This window comes from Henckelia pumila, chromosome 3 (assembly GCF_033568475.1).
Source record: "Henckelia pumila isolate YLH828 chromosome 3, ASM3356847v2, whole genome shotgun sequence".
Classification (NCBI taxonomy): domain Eukaryota; kingdom Viridiplantae; phylum Streptophyta; class Magnoliopsida; order Lamiales; family Gesneriaceae; genus Henckelia; species Henckelia pumila.
Genome location: NC_133122.1, coordinates 37212127 through 37235835, shown reverse-complemented (window position 1 = coordinate 37235835; position 23709 = coordinate 37212127). Strand labels below are relative to the sequence as shown.

At 39.8% G+C, this 23709-nt stretch overlaps 1 protein-coding gene across 1 annotated transcript; it reads left to right on the top strand.

Annotated features, from left to right (window-relative positions):
• The first annotated feature begins 6496 nt into the window (after nt 1–6496).
• Nucleotides 6497–11005, top strand: LOC140887290 (hypersensitive-induced response protein 1). The gene is made up of 6 exons (XM_073294455.1): nt 6497–6574; nt 8608–8805; nt 9153–9273; nt 9810–9901; nt 9992–10088; nt 10412–11005. The coding sequence occupies exons 2-6, from the start codon at nt 8617–8619 to the stop codon at nt 10771–10773; spliced, it is 861 nt and encodes a 286-aa protein (XP_073150556.1). The 5' UTR covers nt 6497–6574; nt 8608–8616; the 3' UTR covers nt 10774–11005.
• Nucleotides 11006–23709: the final 12704 nt, after the last annotated feature.

Sequence of the window (23709 nt, the reverse complement as noted above, 5' to 3'; positions counted from 1 at the left end):
GTTTTTGCTTGAAAATTTTTTTCGGTTCAAACTTGATTTGAATAAAGACATAGATGAAAATCTGGATGTGTTCACCAAACTTGTTCAAGATATTAAGCTAACTGAAGATGACCATATTGATGATTATACCCCTATTGTGCTTTTAAATGCTATTCTCGATTCTTACAGTGATGTGAAATCTGCCATTAAGTATGGAAGAGATAAGATTTCATTAGAAACTATTGTGAATGGTATAAAAAGTAAAGAGATAGATTTAAAAACTAATAAGTGTGATAATAATTCGGGTGAGGTTATGCATGTGAGAGAAAGGTAAATAAATCGTTTTCAAAGATCTTCAGACAACCATAACCAATTTTCTATTGAAAATCGAGGTAAGAGTAAGACTAGATACCAGTCGAGATCTAATAATAGAAAATGTTATAATTGTGGTGAAATTGATCATTTCATTAGAGATTGTTCTAGGCCTATGCAAAACCAAAATCAAGATTTGAAACATCAGCGTGATGATAATGCTAACATGGCTTCTTGTAGTGAAAATTTGGGTGATGTTTATACGGTGACTGAGATATGTGATGTGCCTAATGTGAATTCTGTGCATTTTATTTCTTTGAATAAAAATGAATGGCTTGTTGATTCTGCATGCACATTCCACATGTCTCCTTTTAAAAACATATTTTTTAATTATCAAGAAGTGAACCATGGGTCAATTTTGTATGGCGAATGATAAATCGTGTCAAGTTGTTGGTCTTGGTGACGTCTCTTTGAAATTTGATTCTGGTTATATGTTAACCTTGAAAAATGTGAAACATGTGCCTGATTTATGCCATAATCTGATTTCTTGCGATGTTTTAGAAGATGATGATTTGCAGGCCAAATGGGGTAGTGGAGTGATGAAAATTTTGAAAAGATGTTTAGTAATTTTCAAAGCCTCCAAAAGAAGAAACTTATATGTTTGTCATGCTGAATTTGATTCTCGTGTTTTTGGTAGGCAATCTAGAGTTAAGTTTCTTAATTCCCCCATTCTTGAACCTGTCACTGCTCTAAACAAGGTGGAGCATTTACCTGATTTATGTTTTGATTCTGAAAAATTGCACAATGTGCCTAATGTGGATGAATTGCCTGCTAATCTGTCTGAAAATGTTATTGATGATCAAGTTAATGCTGATGTGCATGAGGACATTGCTGAAAATGTGCCTAAAAATGATCTTTGTGATTTGAATGATTGTTAATTAGCGAGGGATAGAGATAGAAGGAATGTTAGGCAACCACAACGGGCTGAAATATTTTCTCCTATCATAATGTTTAAGATTATGAGTATTATGCTTGCGTTTATGCTTCAGTTTGATTGGGAGATAAAATATTTTGATGTTAGATTCCAGTACCTTCTTGACATGGTTGTAAAATGTATGTTTATATTGAAAAATTCTTTTCTTATATGAGAATTGTGTGCTCTTATCATAAGTTCAGATTTTGTTGGGAACTTTGTGAACTTTGTTTTGTAGTTTGTAGCTTACTTTGTGTTTGCTACATGTTTTGATGCGTACTAACTTTGTGTTCTGTTGTGGGGTAATGATGATGACTATAAGTGACTCTCCGAACTAGTGAATCGATGTTGGGCCAAAATATGGAGATTTGTTGGGCTTTGGCCCAACTATCCTTTATTTTCCCAGCCCACTACCCAACCTATATATTAATCCCCTTTTCCCTAATTTGGAAAGAGTGTGCGCCTCCTTCCTTACAGCAGCGTGGAATTCTTTCTGAGTGTCGAGAGTTCTTTCTTCCCTTGAGTGAGGCTACCGTGAGAGAGTGATTGTGAGAGAGCAAGAAAAGAGTGAAGCTTCTGAGACCAAGTGTCTTCTTCTTTGTGTACTTCGTGTGTTGCTTCTCTTTTCTCCCCTTTCTCGTTGGGCAGGGATTTTCTACTGTGTAGGAACAGAGAGCGTGAGTTTGGGTTGGGAGAACCTTTGTGATCTTCATCTTGGATTGTTGGTGAATCGAAGAGTCGTAGCGTCTGAGCCCCGGTAATATCCATCTCGTTATTGTTCTTGTTCTTTGGTTTATCTGTTTCTTTGCTTTTGGTTGTGCAGGTTCAGATTATATCCAAGAAGAAGAAGCACGGCGGATTGAACGATGAAGACGGCGGATTCCTAACAACTCCCATATTAGCGAATGTGCCTCTGACTCATGTGAGATGAGGTTCCCTTTGGGGTCAATCTTTTAGAATAGTACCTGTCGAGGAACCTGTCGATATGTGTAAACCATTCGGTCTCCACCGGTTGTCGAGGACGACGTAGCCGTTGTGGTTGGCAAGAAGGAACGGTACCATGTGTCCCAATGGATGCTGTCCGATTCAGACGAAAGCTGTGGATCAGGTTCCTCGACATGAACTATGTAGGTTTCCAAATTGGTGAAGGATGAGGTTCCCTTTAGGATCAATCTTTTAGAATAGTACCAAACGATATCTTACACAATATTTCCTGCTACACCTATTTATATAATATGATTGACCCACTATCCACGTTATTTGAAAAATAAATCTGAACGTAATTGAAATTATTATATCATATTGATGTAGCCAAATAAAACAATTACCTAAATTATGAAAAGTCAGGGGGATGCGTGACTATTAATTCTCTGTCTGCAGACCACATTCATGTGAATTAACCTCAAAATGAAGTGATATTGTATTGTCATCCGCGTCAAGAACGAAGTGTTAGAGACATCAGAGTTTGCTCAAATGAGAACTTACCCCTTCAAATGAGAGGATGATGTCCATTTATAATAGACCTATTTGTGGGCTTGAAGTTAATGGATAATTTTTCTAAGTTTGAGCCTTAGTATGAATAGGGGTGGTTCGGTACAGTATACTGCATACCGTACCGAATACCGCATACTTAACCGGAAATTTCGATACCGATACCTTACCGAAAATTTCGGTATACCGACATGTCGGTATATTAAAATTTCGGTATGTCATAAATTCATATCTATACCGTACCGAATATTGAAATTCGGTACGGTATCGGTATGATACCGTGTATACCGATATTTTTTTTAATATTTTTTTTAAAAAATATCGGTATACACGGTATCATACCGATACCGTATATACCGATTTTTTTCGGTATACCGAAATACCGAAAATTCGAAAATCTTATACCGATATCGATACCGAAAATTTCGGTACTGTATCATACCGTACCGAAATTTAAGGTATACCGAAATTTTTGATATTTTCGGTTTTTTTTCGGTACAATAAAGGCGGTATGAAGGCATTTCGGTATTTTTTGCCAGCCCTAAATATGAACTTGACTCATAACTTCAATGAACTAATTTAGTAACGAACTAATTTATTAAAATTATATTATTACTCAATCGTATACATTTTGCGCATGACTGAATACTTACAAACATGAAATTGCACAGGACGTTTCGGCTCAGAGTTCATAGAAACAACCAAGTATGTTCTGGCCCGCGTTATCTTGGGCGAATTGGAGAGCTTGCCGTGTATGCCATAATTATTTGTTTTTTTTTTTTTTTTGGTAAAATGGATTTTAAAAATTAAATAATTTTTAAAGTAGCATGTTTTCATCGCAAATCATCTCTGATTATAATTACGTTGTAGTTGATTTACTTGTTTATATTTATTTTCAATATTTATTAAATATACATAATACAATCCCACTATCACATTCACTTCACTAGATAAAACATATGGAATTTTTTCTCATTCACATTTGTGACTATGACGGGATTTAGCCAATGACCGAGACAACAAAGAAAATCATGCCTATAATTTAATTTTCTATTTGGTGATATATTTTTGAATAATCGACTTGTTTGAAAATTAAATCAAGGGATGGAGCTTAGGAGGGCCAGTGATTCCACCCGTCCCCTTAACTTTGCTTATTCTCTAGTATGTTAGTTTTTAAATTTATAATAATAGTTATTTTTATAACTAATTTATCAGCAACATCCCTTTAATCCGATAAAAAAATCATTTTGACGCTCTTTAGTTAATTATTTGGTTTCATCTTCATCCCTGATTAAACCATAAAAACGGTCGAAGTTTATTTTGTAATTCTTTTTAAAAAAAGTTTTTTTAGATTAAACTCATAATATATTTTTTTAAAAAAAATTAAAATAATGAGCGACCCATATTATAAAACAATTAGGATGTTTAAAAAGATAAGCAAAATAAGGTTGACTCGTTGACATCCACCAATCCTATTGGATAAACCCGGGACAATGTGTTTCTATGATATTTTCATATTTTGCATGCCTTGCACGTCATCTTTTATATACTAATCACCCGAAAATTAAATACATTAACTATTTCCAATAATTTTTTATTTTTCTCAAATTAAAATAAAAAATTTCTTTCTAAACTTTGTTTTTCTAATAACTTTCTTAATCTATATGAAGGAGTATCATGTATTAATCTAATACGTACCATGACAATTATTTAAAATATATAAGAAATATTATTAATTCAATAGTCAAACGATGCCATTGCCCATGGTTTTCAACCCTTTAAAATATATGAATTTCAAAGCATCATTTAGGGGAAATCCCATTTTAACATCATCTAGTCCCGTTTCAAAAAATTGTTACCCTCAGTTAAAATAACAATTTTTTTTACACAAATATGATTTCTAAATTGTTTTATATAAAAATTACCTACATCAAAAAAATAGTATATATGAAAAATTAACTAATACATTTAGGTAGGAGCATTTTGCATTCTTTGAATTTTTTTTTTAAAAAACTAATTTATACATATTTTTTGGGAGAGCTTTTAGGAAGCATTTTCAATTTTTTTTTAATAAAATTTTGAAATTTTATTAAAAAAAAACTGAAAAATACTTCCTAAAAGTTTTTTCAAACAATATACCTAAGTGCGTACAAAATTAACGGTCATTTTATGTCCCGTCTCAGCAGATATAAATCTCCCGATGTATGTATCATAGATGATGCGAACATGAAACATGTGATTTGCGAAGGCCATGTTTGGGACGAGCATACCTCCCAAACTACAAATTAACAATAACGATAACTATTTTTTTTAGACCTTTCGTGGCAAGACGACGAAGCATTTAATTAAGCAGCTTCCGAGTAGAATCTGCTGAGGTATTCAACCTTGTTTTTGCCACACCATTAGTTTATCATACAATCCTATATATTTGCTCATCAATTCTTTACTAAACGTAGTTTACACGTAATATATATGGATATATATAATTTTACAATTTAATATAAATATTTATGTAAAATCTAATTATACTGGATTAGGATTAGTTTTTTTTTTCTCAATCAAATTTGATGTTAATCACAAGTCCACGAGAGAATAAAACCGAGCAAAATGTGTCTACCAGTATATATGTAATAAACAACTAATGTCCCTTACACGCGATGCGTGCATATACATAATTTTTTTATGTTAATTAATTTTCATGTTATTTTAGAACTCACTTGATGAATTAGAGATTTTAAAAAAAGTTTTAAGAACAATAACTATCTAATCTAAAAATTTTAAAATAACAAAGATACTGAGTGTTATTTTGATAATAAGATAAAATCTAGTGACTAAAAAAAGAGGTGACCATATAAGACTAATTTGTCTGATAATTTTGATTTTGTTGAGAATTAAGTTAGGATATAATCGTAATCTAATATCAAGTTTCACAAATTAATTAAAAGTTGGTTAATTAAAGACTCTCTACTATAATAATATAGTAAGACAAGATAATACGTTAATTGCTTTGTTGTTGTTGTTGTTGTTGTTTTTATTTTTTAAAGCATATGAATTTTTTTTTGATACTCTAAGGTAGTGTTTGAAAGAGCTTATAAGAAGGATTTATCAGTTTTTCTTTCACAAAATGCTATCCCGAACACTATCTAAACATAAACAATAATATTATTGCTAATCACTTTTATTCCGTTGGCCATTAACTCCCACGTTCTCTATTATTACTAATATTTTGTTTGGTAAACCACGGATGATAAAAACCATGAATGATTTCTTAAAATAAACAAATGAATCATCATATTTAAACAAATTTTATATAATAATTAATTCGAGCATATAATTTCGCATAAAACATTGTTGGAAAAATCGATCTATGAGTTAAAATATTGTAATATTTGCTGTCCGCTCTTCAAAATCAATGGGTCAAAGCTGAAATATATTAAACACTGATAATTAACAATCATTAAGCTATGAATTTATTAATACCAGTTATAAATTTTAAGCACTAATGATTTTAAATTAATATGAAAAAACTGAAAATCATTAATTTGGAAATTATAACAAAAAATAATATGACCTATTTCTTTTATATATAAAAAAACAAAGAATCAAAATCTAATATATCTATTTTCCAAATAAAACCAAATATTGGCATTTGGAAATCCGGAGTGGAAGAATCAATTCGTGACGGGCCCCACTATGAGCGTGTTTTCTCCTCGTTGAATTCCGCAAAAAATATCACAAATATACCGAACTGCTATAAATATACCTCCACCCTATTGTTCTTCCATTCCAGCCACCATTTCTATCATATATCCCATCCAGGTAAGATTTTCTTACGCGTTTCGCAATTAATTTTCTTTGTAGAACAGAAACTTTGAATGGGCTGTGGATTGAAGTGCTAATTTGTGTTGAAGTTTAGCGATATTTGATGACTTGGTTCTTGAATTTTGTTTTGTTTGGTGGTTTGTGTAGTTTTCTTATCTTTCTCCGCCTTTTGTTCTTGTAATAATTTGATGGATTTTTGGGTTTAATGAGTGAATGCCATATTTACTTTCCTTTATTGCGAAGAAAGTTTTCAATTCCTTACCTGTCTGAGTCGTTGGATGAAGCTTTGTGAAGGCGAAGTCAAGATTTCCGCAGAGGATGCGAAACTAACGTTGTAATCTTTGGAAAAGTTAGCGGGTGAAACAACAATTCTTAAAAATATATAAATGTATAGGTTTTTTTTTAAATAAAGGTAGCCATCACCCTGCCAGTTCCTCAGGGCTCTGCCACTGTTTGGTAATGTGGGACTGAGATTTGGAGTTGGATTTGAATTCAAATATTTCGGTTACAAACTTTGATGAAATTTCTCTGTTTTAATCCAAAGAACCTGTTGGAAACCATTGTAAAAAATGTGTGGTCATGGCTTATAAGGAGTGAACTAGTGGGGAGGTTTCGAATCCGACTCTTTCAAGTTTCGGTCACCACTAGACTAAATTCTTGATTTTTTTTTTCCCTTGCGATTGTGTAAAAATTGAAGGCTGGAGTATCATGTGGATGCAGGAAATGATAGAAGAGAATGATGTTTAAATCTTTATTTAAGTTTCAATGTAGGAGCTCATGACTGTCCAAAAACTTTGCTTGATAACTTATTGTTAAGCCAATTTCTTCATTTTATGTTCCTATTCCGTAGGCTTCAACTTAAAGTCCAAAGGGCATCATACTAAATTTGAGAAAAACATGTTTCATGGTTGCAGTTCCAAGGGGTAAATTTGACACAAACAACAAAATTTCGATTGATTTCCTTGAAATGAGTAGCTTATATTAAAAGTGTTTTTCTTTGGTTGTGTTATATAGCCCAGTTGGCCAGTTCTTGTATAATTGCTAACGTGCTCTGATAACTGTTGGATTCTAAGAATTTCTTTCATGTCACTACTTGTCATACCAGCAAGATTCATTAATTTTTCAATTTTTTGTCATTTCTGTTATAGGCTATTTGAGCTTAAATGTTCCATTGGTTTTCCTGTTTCATTTGTTTTGACTAGCTGCCACATTGTTAAGCTTCATGAATATCTCGACTAAGTAAAAATTGTTTAAACTGAGATTTATTTGACATCAAAACAGATTTTTTTATTTCAAATGTAGGAGTTTTGGTTCCATGGGATCGAAAATTTGTATTTAATATAATTCAGAGCATAGTAGTGTAGCGTGTTTTCTTGTTCCTTGGACATGATAAATTTTCACGATATTTGTGATTTCCAATTTGAGAAGTATGGATGATAGTTAGGAGTGTAAACTGTAAACCGAAATTAGAAACTTGGGATGGTCAAACAGGACAGGGTTTTTTAGGTAATATCCAATTCGAGCTTTTTACCAAGTTAGAGTTTTGACCTGGTACAATGTCGATGCCGAATATAAAAATAAAACAGGAACTTTTTGAACATCATCTCTTATTTTATTTTTAATTGTGTGATTGGGGAAAAAAAATTCTAAATTGGTATTTGGACTGGGCAGAGTCTGGTGATCATGCTAGGTCAAGAATCAGTCTAATTTTCATAGCATATGTTGTAAGCAACTTCTGCAGGGAGAGTGACAAGGTTTGAGTTATACTGTAACTATCAACTATAGTTTTTGGTGAGGTAACAAACCTCGATCGTACAACTTGGTTCAGTTAGGCTAGGCTAAACTCAGGTTGAAAACCCTGCTTCTCATGCCCGTTGCCACATGTCTTGGTAATCTTATGGGGCTCGTGAAGTTAACATCATGTTCTAGTTTCCCACTCACAAAATGCAGAGATGCACCATGTTATCATCTTCTCTTAACTGATTTTGTCTGAAATCTCTTTCTTCACTTATTGGCTGTGGCGATCATAGATTGGAAAAATGGGTCAAATGCTTGGTTGCGTTCAAGTGGATCAGTCTACTGTTGCTGTGAAGGAACAGTTTGGCAAGTATGACGAAGTGCTTGGGCCTGGGTGCCATTGCCTGCCTTGGTGTCTGGGTTACCAGCTGGCTGGTACGCTGACCTTGCGTTTGCAACAGCTTGACGTCCGCTGTGAAACAAAAACTAAGGTGTTTCACCATTTTATATGAGTTATACTTTTTCTCTTGTAATTGGGCCTTAAATCTTGCATAGCATTATTATATCCTGTTGCATGGCTTTGCGTGATGATAACTCACAGTAGATCCAATTAAAAAAAAATGTGGAGATGAATGATGAACAGACCAATTTATGTTGTTCACACTACTTATATTTAGTGGGAACTATTGTAAAAAAAATTTGCTTATTCTTACACTAAAATTCTGTCAAAATGAATGAGGAAAAACAAAAGCTTGCAGCAGGGAAAAATTGCATACAACATGGTTTTTCTGCAATATCTTGACCTCTAGATAAAGTGTAGGAAATGCTTACGTTTCAGGACAATGTGTTTGTCACGGTGGTTGCCTCAATTCAATACCGAGCATTGACAGAAAAAGCAGCAGATGCATTTTACAAGCTATCTAACACGAAAGAACAGATCCAAGCATATGTTTTTGATGGTATGGTTTCGATGACTTGTGGCTTTTAGCTTTTATTTCTTTCTAATTTTCATCAATTATTACTACTTTTGCTTATTCAAAGTAGGTTTGATTGTTCTTGATGTACTGAACTCTTGCTTGCTTATTTTGTTTAACATTCTTGGTGTTTTGCGAATTCAAGAGGTGCAACTTATGTGGTTTTTCATTATGTTCCTTTTATGTGGTTTTTGATGTCTCATTCTACTCTATTTTGGTAGTACATTGCTTTTACTCTTCTTGCAATCATGGAATACTTTTTCTTAAGATTACTATATTAGTTTGTTGTCAGTTGAATCCATGAAGGAGATTGTATTAATTTAAGTTGACAGAGTTATTCCTTTGATTGTAGAAATATTTTTCTTTAATCTATGACTTGGTCGGACTTCGGAGTCTTGTTATACAATCTATCTGAATTTAGAGAAGATGTTAGTTTAAAACAGCTGTCCTTGGGGCTCTTTTTTCCTAATCTTCGAAAATGTTACAGTAATATTTATGACCTGTACTGTATACATTGTTAGTCATAAGGGCAAGCGTACCAAGATTGGAATTGGATTCTGCTTTCGAGCAGAAGAATGACATAGCTAAGGCTGTGGAGGATGAACTTGAAAAGGTAATGTATGCTCTATTGATAACAAAAGTTGATATATGTGCGAATTGCGATGTGTGTCTGACTTCTGAGCTTGTATATTTGGCGTTGTAGGCGATGTCTGCCTATGGTTTTGAGATAGTCCAGACGCTAATTGTGGACATCGAACCAGATGCTCAAGTTAAGAGAGCCATGAATGAGATAAATGCAGGTTAGTTTCGAAACTGTGAACTCTCTCTAGAACCGAAGCACAATGCTTCAAGTCTTACATTCGTGCATGGCTGTAATACTCTATTCGTATCCGAGAAATGTTTCCGATGTTTGTGCACCACTGTATTGCTCCATTGGAATCTGGAGTTTAATTAAGTGAAATTTTTTTGTTTGACTTTAAACAAAATATAAATGGAATTTGGGCTAATTCTACCATTGCTCCAAGATCCTATATGGCATATGTCGTCGAGGTTTGCTTTCAAAGAGATGTCATTTCATCGAAAATAATGTCTGAACTCTGATAATCTTTCAATGCCACAACAGCTGCTCGTCTGAGGGTTGCTGCAAATGAGAAGGCTGAAGCTGAGAAAATCTTGCAAATCAAGAAAGCCGAGGGAGAGGCCGAATCCAAATACTTATCTGGGCTTGGGATTGCGCGTCAGCGTCAGGCCATTGTAGACGGGCTAAGAGATAGTGTGCTTGCCTTTTCAGAAAGTGTGCCCGGAACATCAGCAAAGGATGTAATGGACATGGTTCTTGTCACGCAATATTTCGACACGATGAAGGAAATTGGAGCAACATCCAAGTCATCTGCTGTGTTTATTCCACACGGTCCTGGGGCTGTTAAAGACATCGCGACACAGATTCGGGACGGTCTTCTTCAGGCTGAGGTTACTAAACAGTAGTTCCATTTTGGCCGTGATTCGGAATTTCGTCTCTCTCCCTCTCTGTAAGGTGTTTGAAGTGCCCATATATATATATATATGTTTCTTGCGTTGTCTAAAAAAAAAAACTCGATACGGGGAGTTTATTTTGTTCTAGGTGCGTGATTTGTGAATGTATATTTGCTTGGAATTGTGAATTTTGATTGGCTTAACTCTGTTGATAATATAATCAATATGTTTCCGTCGTAGAGTATTTCATTGTGTGAAGGCTACACTTTTTCTGTTGTCATTTTACACTCGATCGCACATATTAAGGAAGTGTTTGCAATCATTAAAAAAAAGTGATTGTTAGCTTTTGACTTAAAAAAATCATTTTTGTATGTTTTTTAAACCTAGATTATGTGTTGGTTATGCTTAACTTAATTGAAATCCAAAAGCTAGTCATGTGGTGATTATAATTCTCCAAAAATGATTTTAATAAGGTCATTGTTAAAATCACTTTAATCACTTATTTATCAAACACTACCCAACTTTGATTTTTAGATTTTCACATATGTTTTCAAACACTACCAATTTTTTAATTTTTTTAACTTTTTTATAATCTATAAATTAATCACTTCTACAAAAGTACAATCTATTGCAAACACTCCTTTAGTCCTTCGAGTATAGGTGAATTAAATTATCGAATTCTAATACAACCTTTTCTTTTCTAGAGGTGACAAAATGAGTTTAGTAAAATAAACCAAATACGATTTTAGTTGCAAAACCATCTCTTTACCCCATCTTGTAAAAATCTGCCCTATATATGCTGGCTTCATTTTTTCAGGCTCTTGATTATAAAATAATTGACCCATAACTGTGGATGGTATTTGCCATAAATGTATATTCCAAATAATCACATTAAATAAGGTAAAATGTTAAAATCATGTTATATTTTTGGGGGCATCACGATATCACTTCTCTTGCATGAAAGTTCTATGGATTTCAAATATTTTTCCAAGTTTTTAGATAAAATCATGTCTAGGAGATGAAGTCACTCTAATTACACGTGTAAGATTTGTTAAATATTCAACTCGAGATATTATCTCAAATTTGAGATTTGTGTCATGTATATGAGCTATGATCCGTAGTGATCGACATATGATCATTTTATTTTGAATAAATAGAATCACAAAAAGAAATTATTACATTTTTTTGTTTGTTTAATTTGTTTTTCTTTCCTCTTTTCATTTTCACAATTAATCGTAGCTGAGTTAATTAAGGTATTACTTATTATATCTATCTAAACCATTTACAATTAATATACGCTACAAATTAGAATAAACTAGTGAATCATTGTCAAAACAATTTTCTCAAAACATGTGAGAAAATAAATAATCAAAACAAATCTCTTAAACATCTACTCAAAGTAGAATGATGAAAACAAAGAAGGAGTTGATCATTGACACCAAAATACGAGAGCAACACATGCTTTCAATCCAATCTTCAAGTGCTCTCCAAACCTTCAAGGCGATAAAGTAAACTTCGATAGCAATGAGCTTTTGCTTCCTTGAGAGATCTCACTAGTTGTACGCTCAAGCTCTCTATCTCGTATCTCTCGGAATCTCTACCCGTATTCGACTCTCTTTCTTTCTTGTTTATAGGCATGTAAAAACTTATCTCCAATAGGCTTGATCTTGTTTCCTTCAAAATTGAACCTACCTTATAAGGTAATATTTGATAAGTTAGGAGATAAGAATATATTATGATAATTATCATATAATATCATACATCAATTGAGTATAAAATATTTTCTTATTTAAAATATCTCAACTAATTTAAAAACTTGAAGTTCAAGAAAGCCAAAAGACTTAAAATAAATAATTTTTAAAATTTAAGGAATTTAAGAAAATAAATATTTCTTTCAATCTCTTTTTTTTTTCTTTCTAAACAAAACACATTTAATCAAGTCAGCACATAGCACAACTCCTCCTACATATCAATTCTCCCACTAAGTTCAAGAATAACATGCCCCCCCTTAGTTTAAGCATGAATGTTGTTGAGGATATTATTAACATCTCCTCACAACACTTCAAATTTTAAGAGCAGAGAAAAAACAAACTTCAAACAACTCAGGGAGTTATAAGCAAAGGAGCTAACATTACTATTAGAGCAAAATCAGAGCAAAGAAAAAAAAAATAACACAGATAGAGTTCAGCAACTCAAAACACACTAAACCACCAAACTAAAATTGATTGCTCTCTGATGAGCCATCATCAGCTGCGTCTTCAGCATCTTCTCTCCCCTTTTTGTCCAGAAGAGATCCCAACACCAAGTAGACTTTGGTAGTGAACTTTCAAAGCTAGCTTCATAATAAGCAATGTCTGCCTTGGCTTGGTTAATCTTCTGCTCAGCATACAGCAGCTGGGCTTGAATAAAAGTTGAGTCCAGTGGTTGTTTCGAAGAAGGCGGCACAAAAATGGTACTGATTGGGGCAGTGTTGGTAACATCTGCACAACATCTTCCACAACATCTGTTTCTGACCAAGGTAGATCTAACTTCCTGTTTTCTCTTAGAAGAGCAGGTGCAAGTTTCAACACTTCACCAGCATCAAACAGAGGCTCTTCAACATCTTTCTCAATGCCTTGACTCACGAGCATGACATAAATCAGAGAGGGGTATGGTAATTTGTAGGTAACTTGTCCACAAGCAGATAACATACAGTACATAAGCTTGATGTTTTGTCACGCTTGTAGAATTCGAGAATTTTGTCCAAGTCTTCACAACTGTTTTGTAAAGAACAGATAATAGAGAAGTGATCTTGGCCGTAGACAGCTTATGTGGGTGAGTTGGAAACCGGGTTACATGGCCACCAGTGATGACAGATATCATCTCATCCAGAGTAGGCAACTCAACATCATCCACATTTGGAGAGTGAAAGATTAATCCATTGATACTGCAGTGCTAAACTCAAAGATTTGACCCCATACATAAACTTTACCATATTTGGCATACCGGGGTCCTTCACAGCAGCAGTCAAATTGCAGTAAAGTTCTAAAACACACTTTCTACAGTAAGGAACATCAGAAGTAACAGTAGCAAGCATATTTCTAAATTGGAAAAATCTCACCAAATTCTGTGCACCGTAGGATTTCAGATCAATGTTGTGCTCGTCAAAGAACTCATGATTGACATAGTGTTGCCAATCATCTACAATGCTCTCAGTATAAAAGGAAGATGAATAAGAGCTACTTACTGAATACTCCTCAGCCAGAGCAGTGTCTAGAATGTTTTCAGGAGTGTTGTGAACATCTGTGACAATATCTTCCTCAGAGGAATAATCCTCTAGATCATCTTTTGCATTTGAATCATCATTGGAGTCAGAAGTGGAGCTATCAGAATTTTTGGGGTGATTGTCAGCAAACTCTTGCAACATCTCCTCGTCGGGTTCATCTTCAGAAGCATGAGGAGAGGCAGCAGTTGATTGACCCTGTGTTTGCTTCAAATTAGCCATAAACTTGGCTATACTTCTTCATCATCAGAAAATACCAGAGTAGTATCAACAATGGTTTCAGTAACAGGCACCGATGTGTCATCAGCAAAAGTAGGTGTTGGTGGAGTCTCCTAATCATTAATTGTCACCATCAGTAGATGATGAACCATCAGAATACTCGCTTGTAACATCAAAAGGAACAGGAATGACATCACCAGAAGGTGCCACAAAGCTTGGTGGGATTTTGGATCGTGCCACCAACTCGAAATCCTCATCACCATTGTCGTCATCGGAGGAATACTCTGTGTCCACCAAACAGGGCCGCGAAGGTTGTCCCTTGCCGCGAAATCTTTTGGATGCAGTGTAATCGGGATTGTACCCTGCTTGGCGCTTCGATCGGAGATTCAGTGGTTTCAAGGGAAACATTTGCTTTAGTAAGGATAGATCTGGTAGATTCTCAACATCTAGCTCATTCTCTGGTTCTCCTGGTGCGATCATCTCCAAAGGATCAGGTTTTTCAACTGTGGGAACAATTGCTATCTCGCCTTCTGGGTGTTGTGAAGAAGGTGTTGTCTCACCTTGGCCAACATCTCCTTTATACTCTGATGATGGTTGTAAAACCAGGGCCCGAGCTATCAGGGTAGTGTTGTGGGCCTGACGTGGTGACCGGGCTAATGGAAGTAATATATGAGCTGCCCTTCCTTAATCAAGATGAACTGCACACCAAAGAAGGGGATAAAAAGCACGTTAGTGGGATGCCGGAGGAAGTTCCGGCGGGGCTACTCCGATGCTTAAGTTAGACTTAGAAATAGAGTGGGCTTTTTAGAGAAAATGAGTATAGTGCTTTGGAAATTTAGGTGAACATACCCCTACAAATATCTGTGACCAGATATTTAAAGGCCTTGGAGTGAGAGTGTCACTCCGCAATTCCAGGGTAGTGGCCACGATCTGGATCGTGGGTGCGGTAGTTGCCCATGTTTGCCTGTCACGTACGATGAACCCGGAAAGCTTGGGTTGGTGATAATCGTGGGGATCATGCCCCTAAAACACGGGCTTTATATAAGTCCTGCAGACCTGGTTTTCCGGGCTCCTGAGGCTACTGAGCTATCTTAATACAGCCCTACCACTCCGGGTCATTCGTGGCTCGGGCCTCCTGGCTTATCGGGACATCACTACTCATCCTAAAAATAGTCGGGCTAGAGTCTTATTCGCTGTCCCGACTTACAGTTCCGCCACCCTTGCTTTAATACAACCCTGTAATCCCTGACTCTTTATGTCCCTGTTCCCCGGGGCATATGTGGCCCTGTTCCCCTGTCTTGCTGGGGCATCACTACTCATCCCAAAAATAGTCGGGCTAGAGTTTTAATCGCTGTCCCGACTTACAGTCCTGCCCCTGGCTGTTCAAAGCCTTGCTACCCCGGCCTTGTGGGTGTATCGTCCATTAATGTCCAAAAATTCTAGGGCTGACGTTAACCCTAGAATTTTGAAAAGATGGGCAGGTGTCAGAAGACGTTATCTGTCCTTTCGTCTGCCCGCGTCATCATTACGCTGCCCGGTTCAACTTCCCAAGATCATCCTGACCCTTCGATCATCTTTTCATCTACGGCCAGCATTAAAGCTCTTCGCCTATAAAAACAAAACCCCCTTCCTTCACTTTTTCTTTACCTTTGCTATTCATGTATTCCCTCCTTGCTACTAAACTTCTCCGGCTCCGGCGACTCCGCGTAGCAAGCTTGCTTTCTTCTGTAAGTTTTCTGTCTATCTTACCTTAAAGTTTCCTTGTCCTTTGAACATGTCGAATTCCACATCTTCAACTTCCGGTGGCCACGTTTGTGGCTCTTCTGATATAGAATCCGAGGCCTTACGCCACGATTCTCCCCCGCCCGTCACCTCCCATGTCCAATCCCTAGTAGCTCCCTCCTCCTCTCGTCCGAAGAAGGCTAAAATCGGGCCTTCTAAGGACAAGGGTAAGGCTAAAATATCCGAGTCTGTGCCTCTCCTTCCTTTGCCCAAACCAAACCCCGAAGGTCCCTGGTTCTCCCACTTTACCAGTACCCTCCGCCCAGAATCCATAGAAGAACTTAAGCTTATGGGTAACATTCCTCCGGTGTACTCGATTCTCATTCCGGAGCCACTAGGCTGGGCTGACCAGCCGCCCGAGGGGTTCTATACCTTCTTCAGGGAACAGCTCAGGAATGGGCTTCGTTTCCCTATTCATCCCTTTTATTATAAAATTGCTTTTTTTTTACAAGGTTCCCTTGAACCAATTTCATCCCAATGCCTTCCGCATGATGGCTGCCACTTATGTTCTTTTCAAAGCGAACAACTTAGCCATCACCCCTCTCATCTTTCACTACTATTATGTCTGCCGTTTCACGGAGATGGCTTTCTCTTTGAATGCCCGGCAGAATGCCCGGTTTCTAGATGATACCCCATCCTCGTGGAAGGGATGGAAAGAGAGATTCTTTTATATTCAACTCCCTGGTGCCCGAACCAGACCTACCCAATTCTTGACGGCCCTTCCTCTTCAACCCGAGCTCCCTAAAAATTATAAGTTGGAGGAACCCTACCTCCGAACCCAAGAGCTAGTGGAAAACCAGAAGTTTCCTTCAGCCCCTCTCCTGGAGGAAAAAAGTTTGAATGATTACGGGCTGGGTGCCCGGGTAACTGATCCGGTTGACCGGATTATTGATGAATATGATGAGTCGGCCCCAGTCCCTGGTATGCTTTAATGTTACCATGTATTTGATTCTTTTACATACTGTTTGTAATGTACCGATTTTTATCATTTTTGCGTAGCATCCCCAGCCCCGCCTAAGAAGAAAAAATCTCGACTGATGAAGCAGGCCTTTGCTCAGAAACGGGCAGCCGAGAAGGGAGCTGCCCGGGAAAAGGAAGAAGCCAGGGCTGCAGAGGCAGCGAGAAAGGCCCGAGTCCTTCTACTAGTGGAGGAACGCAGGGCTCAACAGGCCCTAGGTGAGGAGGCTACCACTGCAGTTGTCCCTCCCGAGGTCACCGCTCCTTCACCTTCTGCCGTACCTCTGCCAGTTCCATCTGTGGAGGCAGGGTGGACGAATGAGCCGGCTCCTTCTGCTGCCGGTCCCTCCTCTCCTTTGACGTGGAAGAGGAAAGCCATAGAGGAGCCAGAAATGGTCATTCTTAGTGACCCAGAAGAAGTGGCTCCTTCCTCTCCCTCTTTCCCCCCATTGGCCCCATTTTACCAGGCTGCTCAGGGATCTAGTCCCTTCGGTGCGAGGGAAAATATATTTCAAGCCGGGGCCTCTGGCCGGGGAGTACGGATGCTGAAGGACCTCTTGACTTCTGCGGAGCAGCTCCACCTCTATAACCAAAACCCAACCGTGAAGTATTTCGAGGGCACGAACCGGGTTATATCCGTAAGTTTACTTCTCCTGGTCTCGAACGTGTTCTGTTTTCTATTTCTAATACCTCTGCTTTCAGGGACTACATATGCTGGTGGACACCTATGAAGATGCGACCAAATTTGGTCGGATTGAGACTGATCGGGCACACGTAGAGGCTGAGAAGTCTCGGGCTGCCGCGGAGTTGATCAAAAAACTGGAACAAGACTTGATGATAGCACAACAAAGTCATGATCAAGTGGCGTCTAGTCTCCGTTTAGCCCTGGAGGTAGCCGAGCAAGGTCTTCACTCTGCTCAGCTAGACCGTGCCCGCTCTGAAGCTGATCTAGGGCAGGCTCGAGATGCTCTAGCCACCACTACGGGTGAGTTGAGGGCGGCTGAAAACCGAGCTGTAGAGGCTCAAGCTGAAGCGGCCAGTGCAAGGGATAAAGCGGAGAAAGCAGTGTCAGCTCTGGAAACTCACCTGAAGTTAGAGGAAGAGCTCAAAGCAACCTTCCTATCTTCTGCTGAGTTTCAAGAGGCAGTGGTGGATAGATCGTACACCTTTTTCCAGGTCGGATTTTACAAATGCCGAGATCAATTCGAGGAAGCTGGCCTATGGTCTTCTGATAAGAGGGATTTTCCCGACTTGGATAAGGCCATCGACTCCCTCCCCGCCACCCAAGGAGCTGAAAATGCGAAGGCTGCCCCGAGTCAGACAAATGCAGATGCCGGTCCCTCTAATAACCCCGCACTTTGAATTATTATTTGTAATTGGGCCGCAGGAGCCCCTCCTCTCATAATCTGTTGTCAATGGAACTCCTCTGTTCTTGTTATTCATTATGTAATGTCTGATATATATAAATAAAAGAGTAGGTAATGCCAAGGGCTTATATATGCCTTGGGCTTACGATGGGTGCCGGGGCCTGGAACCTCCCGGGCTTATATAATGCCAAGGGCTTATATATGCCTTGGGCTTATGATGGGTGCCGGGGCCTGGAAACTCCCGGGCTTATATAATGCCAAGGGCTTATATATGCCTTGGGCTTATGATGGGTGCCGGGGCCTGGAACCTCCCGAGCTTATATAATGCCAATCCTTCTTTCATGATAAAAATCCTTCATTAATAAAACATTAAATTCAAATGTAAAGCATTCCATGGTCGCTTGAGGGGGCGTCCCTGGCCATCTTGTAGTTACCAAGTATTGGCACCGACTTTTCTGATAAGCTTATATGGTCCCTCCCATCGGGCATCTAGCTTCCCTACTTCCCCTGCTGGATTAACTCTTTTCAACACAAATTCTCCCTCTTGGAATTCCCGAGGCCTGACCTTCTGATTATAGGCTCTCATCACCCGAGCTCTGTAGACCTCCATTCTACGAGCCGCCTTCTCTCTTCGTTCTTCAATGAGATCCAATTCTTGTGCCCGGGCTCCTTCGTCTGTGTCCTCATATGCTTTAATCCGAGCTGAAGGCTGTCCGATCTCTACAGGCAAAATAGCCTCCGACCCATATACCAGGCTAAAAGGTGATTCTTGTGTTGCAGTGTGTGGAGTGGTGCGATAGGCCCATAACACACTCGGGATCTCTTCAACCCAATCTTTCCCCATTCCATGCAATCGCGCCTGTAAAGCCCGAACAATAGTACGATTGGTTACCTCTATTTGGCCATTAGCTTGAGGATAGGCGACCGAGGTGAAAACCTGCTTAATGCCCATCTCAGCACACCAGTCTGCCAATTTTTGGCCCTGAAATTGCCTGCCATTATCCGAGACCAGCTTTCTTGGTAGCCCAAATCGACATACTATGCTTTTCCATAAAAACTTCATCACCTCGGCCTCTGTTATTTTCGCCAAAGGCTCTGCCTCCACCCACTTGGAAAAATAATCAACAGCTACCAACAAGAACTTCTTCTGTGCCCGGGCTAGTGGAAAAGGTCCCACTATGTCCAGACCCCATTGATCAAAGGGGCAGGATGCCCATATCGGATTCAAGTTGCTTGCCGGGCTATGTTGTTTATTTCCGAACCTCTGACATCCTTCACAAGACCGAGAAATCTTGGATGCGTCTGCCTGCATAGTTGGCCACCAATATCCTGACAGCAACACCCTTCGGACCAGACTCATAGACCCTCCATGGTTTCCACAACATCCCTCGTGCACTTCCCGCAAGACATATTCGGTTTCTCCTTCCCCCAAACATTTGAGCAAAAGGCCCTAGTAGGAACGCCTATACAGGCTTCCTCCCAAGATAGCAAACCTGGCTGCCTGTCTTCGTATGATCCGGGCTTGTCCTTTGTCCTCCGGGAGGTTCCCCTGAGTTAGGTACTTGAAAATCGGGGCTTTCCATGTGTTTACTCGGAGGACCGGCTCCCAGGATTCTATGGCAGCCACCGTTTCCCTTTGCAGAAGGGATTCTCTACTATCACCTTCCCCCGCGGCCGCTCTTTTAGCCAAGGCGTCTGCTTCCATATTTTCTTCCCGGGGTATCTGCTCTATACTCCAAGTGTTGAAACTGGCCCCGAGCTCTTCAATCATCTTACAATATTTTATCAATTTCTCCTCTCGAGTACAGAAGGTTTTGTTTACTTGTTGAACAACCAAATGAGAGTCAGAATAAATTATGATATGACTTACCCCGACATCCCGTGCTCATTGCATCCCCGCTATCACAGCCTCGTATTCAGCTTCGTTGTTGGAGGCTTGGAAGTCTAGCTTCACGGCTATCTCAATCTTCTCTTGGCCAGGTGAGATCAGGATGATCCCCACACCACTGCCTCTAGCACCACTTGCTCCATCTACAAAAACCCTCCATACTTCCTCTCGGCCGAAAACGGCCACCTCTGTCAAAAAATCCGATAAAGCCTGGGCTTTGATGGCCTTACGTGGCTGGTACTCAATATCATATTCTCCTAATTCCACCGACCATTTCACGAGTCTTCCCGAGGCATCTGGATGAGTCATAATACGCCCCAGGAGGCTATTAGTAAGAACAGTTACCGGGTGAGACAAGAAATAAGGTCTCAATTTCCGGGCCGTTATTACTAGAGCCAAGGCCATCTTCTCAATTTCCGTATATCTAACTTCCGCCCCCTTCAAAGCATCGCTGACGTAGTACACAGGCCTCTGATCTCCCTTTTCCTCTTTTATCAAGACAGTGCTGACCGCCTTTTCTGTAGTGGATAGATATATCCACAATCGTTCCCCTGGTTCCGGCTTAACCAAGATAGGCAAGCTAGCCAGATGCTCATTCAACTCCTGAAAGGCCTGCTCGCATTGCTCAGTCCAGCCGAACCTCTGGGTTTTACGCAACACTTGGAAAAAATGATAGCTGCGATGAGCTGATCGAGCTATAAACCGGGCCAGGGCTGTAATCCGGCCGGTTAATCGCTGTACCTCCTTAATAGATGTTGGTGAAGGCATTTCCCGCAACAGCTTCACTTTTTCAGGATTGACTTCTATCCCCCGTTCAGTGACCATGAACCCCAGAAACTTGCCACTTTTCACCCCAAACATACACTTAGCCGGGTTCAACTTGATCCCATACCGCCGAACTGTCGCAAAAGTTTCCTCCAAGTCGGGTAAGAAACTATCCCGGGTCCTGGACTTCACCAATATATCATCCACATATACCTCCACATTTCGGCCCACCTGTTCCCGGAACACTCTGTCCATCATCCGCTGATACGTAGCTCCTGCATTTTTCAAACTAAATGGCATCACTACGTAGCAAAAAGTACCTCCCGAGGTGACAAAGCTGACTTTGTCTTGATCTTCCAGGGCTAAAGGAATTTGATGATAGCCCTGGTATGTATCTATGAAGCTCAGCAACTCACACCCGGATGTGGAGTCCACCAACTGGTCAATTCGGGGCAGAGGGTAACAATATTTGAGACAGGCTTTATTTAAATCCCGGAAATCCACACACATTCTCCACTTCTCCGTGGCCTTTGGTACTAGCACTACGTTGGACAACCAAGTAGGAAATTGTATTTCCTTGATGTGCCCGGCCCGCAGTAGCTCTTGAACCTGCTCCGCTATCACCTTATCCTTTTCGGCCCCAAAATGCCTCTTCTTTTGTAGGACAGGTCGGGAACCTGGGCTAATGTTTAGTTTGTGTTCTGCCACCCGAGATGAAACTCCCACCAAATCACCCTGAGCCCAGGCGAACACATCCTTACTCTGAATGAGGCAGCCTCTCAATACTTCAATCAACCATGCATCTAAATCCCGAGCTATTTTAACAGACTTCCCTATTTGCCCGGGCTCCATCTCTACCTCTTCATACTCGCTCTTAGATTCCTCCACCGAACAGACTTCTCTTCCCCCCAAGGCTCCTACCTTTCCATTCTGTTTTGCCCTCTTGTAGTCTATCTTCACTGTCTCGTCATAGCATTTTCGAGAGGAAGGCTGATCTCCTCGAACTTCTCCGACCTTATCTCCCACTGGGAACTTGATCTTTTGATGGTAAGCTGAGGCTACGGCTTTGAAAGAGTTCATAGCCGGCCTACCCAAGATGACATTATAGGAAGAAGGTGCTTCCACTAATGTGAATCTTGTCATGACCGTCCTCTTCTCATCTCCTGATCCCAAGGTGATAGGCAGCAACATTTCCCCTTGGGGTTGGACAGTGTGCCCGGCAAAACCATACAAGGCGGTTTTTACCGGGCTCAACTCATACCCCTGCAAATCCATCTGCTCGAATGCTTCTTGAAAAAGGACATTCACTGAGCTTCCCGAGTCAACGAACACCCTTCGAACATCATAATTGGCGATCCGAGCTTGTATAAGCAAGGCGTCATTATGGGGTAAGTTTACTCCCTCCAAGTCTTGGGGTCCAAATGTGATGGTTGGCCCCGCCCCCTGCCTTCCTTCCTCCACCCCTAAGCTTTTCCTCTGACTCCAGGCCTTCCTAGCTCGGTTGGAATCTCCATCCGTAGATCCTCCCGATATCATGTTAATGATACCTTTGGCCGGCCCATCCCTAGATGTTTTGTCTTTTTTTGTATGATCCATTTCTTGTTTTCCTTTTTCCCGAGAGCTGGTGGCATCCCGGGGAGGAATTGACGTCTGTGACCCCCGAAACCAAGGCACGCTTCGGGGCTTTTTTGGGACCGGCCTACCATCTCTAGCATAAGGCAGTTGGTGTCTTTGCTGCAGAGTTCAACACTCACTGGTGTCATGAGTGCACTCTTGATGAAGTGCACAGTACTTCCAGAGCTTCTCCTTAGAAACAGGGGTCTGCGTGTCGACCCTTTCTTCACATATATGAACAGCCTTATCTCGGGTCCCTCGGTACAGAGCATACCGGGACAATCGCCCCATGGGATCATGGTTCTCTCTAATTCTTCCTTGTTCCCGGCCTCCCTTCCGCCGGGCCACCTCCTTTTTCTGCCTCTGAGCTTCCTCCATATTAATGTATTTTTCAGCCCGAGCCAGCAAATCTTCGAAGGTCCGAGGTGCTTTTTTCACCAGTGATTTGAAAAATTCCCCCTCCCGAAGACCTTGAGTGAAAGCCGTGATCTTGGTCTCCTGGGCACAAGTCGGGACCTCCAAAGAAATTTTGTTAAACCTTTTGATATAGGTTCGTAAAGACTCCTCTCCTGACTGCTTTGCTTCAAAAAGGCTATAGGCAGTTTTTCTATACCTCTTGCTACTGCCGAAGTGCTGCAAAAACACTTGCTTGAATTTTGCAAATGATTGAACACTCTGGGGCTCCAACTTCTCAAACCATCTTTGAGCAGAATCCACCAAAGTGGTTAGGAAGACTTTGCATTTGATCTTATCTCCATAGCAATGTAACATGGCTACATTTTCAAACCGAGCCAGGTGCTCCTCTGGGTCTGTGCTCCCATCGTATTCCCGAATTTTAGCCGACTTGTAATTTAGTGGCAAGGGTTCCTCTATCACCTCCTGTGAAAAAGGGCAACCCGGAATTTTGATAGGGCAAGCCATTTGGGAACCCCCCCTCCTCCAACTTCTGTACCTTCCTCCTGAGCTCATGCAACTCATCTGCCATGGACGGCTGTATTGAGTGCATCCAAGAGCTTTCTTCTTCTTCTCCTTCTTGAACCTGGGCAATAGGGTTTGGATTACCCTGATTTCCTTTTTCCTCCACTGTTATGTCC

Bases quoted from the DNA above. Each gene is read 5' to 3' on its own strand.
- LOC140887290 (XM_073294455.1), top strand. From the start codon at position 8,617: ATGGGTCAAATGCTTGGTTGCGTTCAAGTGGATCAGTCTACTGTTGCT. The intron at 8,806-9,152 runs GTGTTTCACCAT...CTTACGTTTCAG, and splicing joins GCTGTGAAACAAAAACTAAG to GACAATGTGTTTGTCACGGT. The intron at 9,274-9,809 runs GTATGGTTTCGA...ATACATTGTTAG, and splicing joins CCAAGCATATGTTTTTGATG to TCATAAGGGCAAGCGTACCA.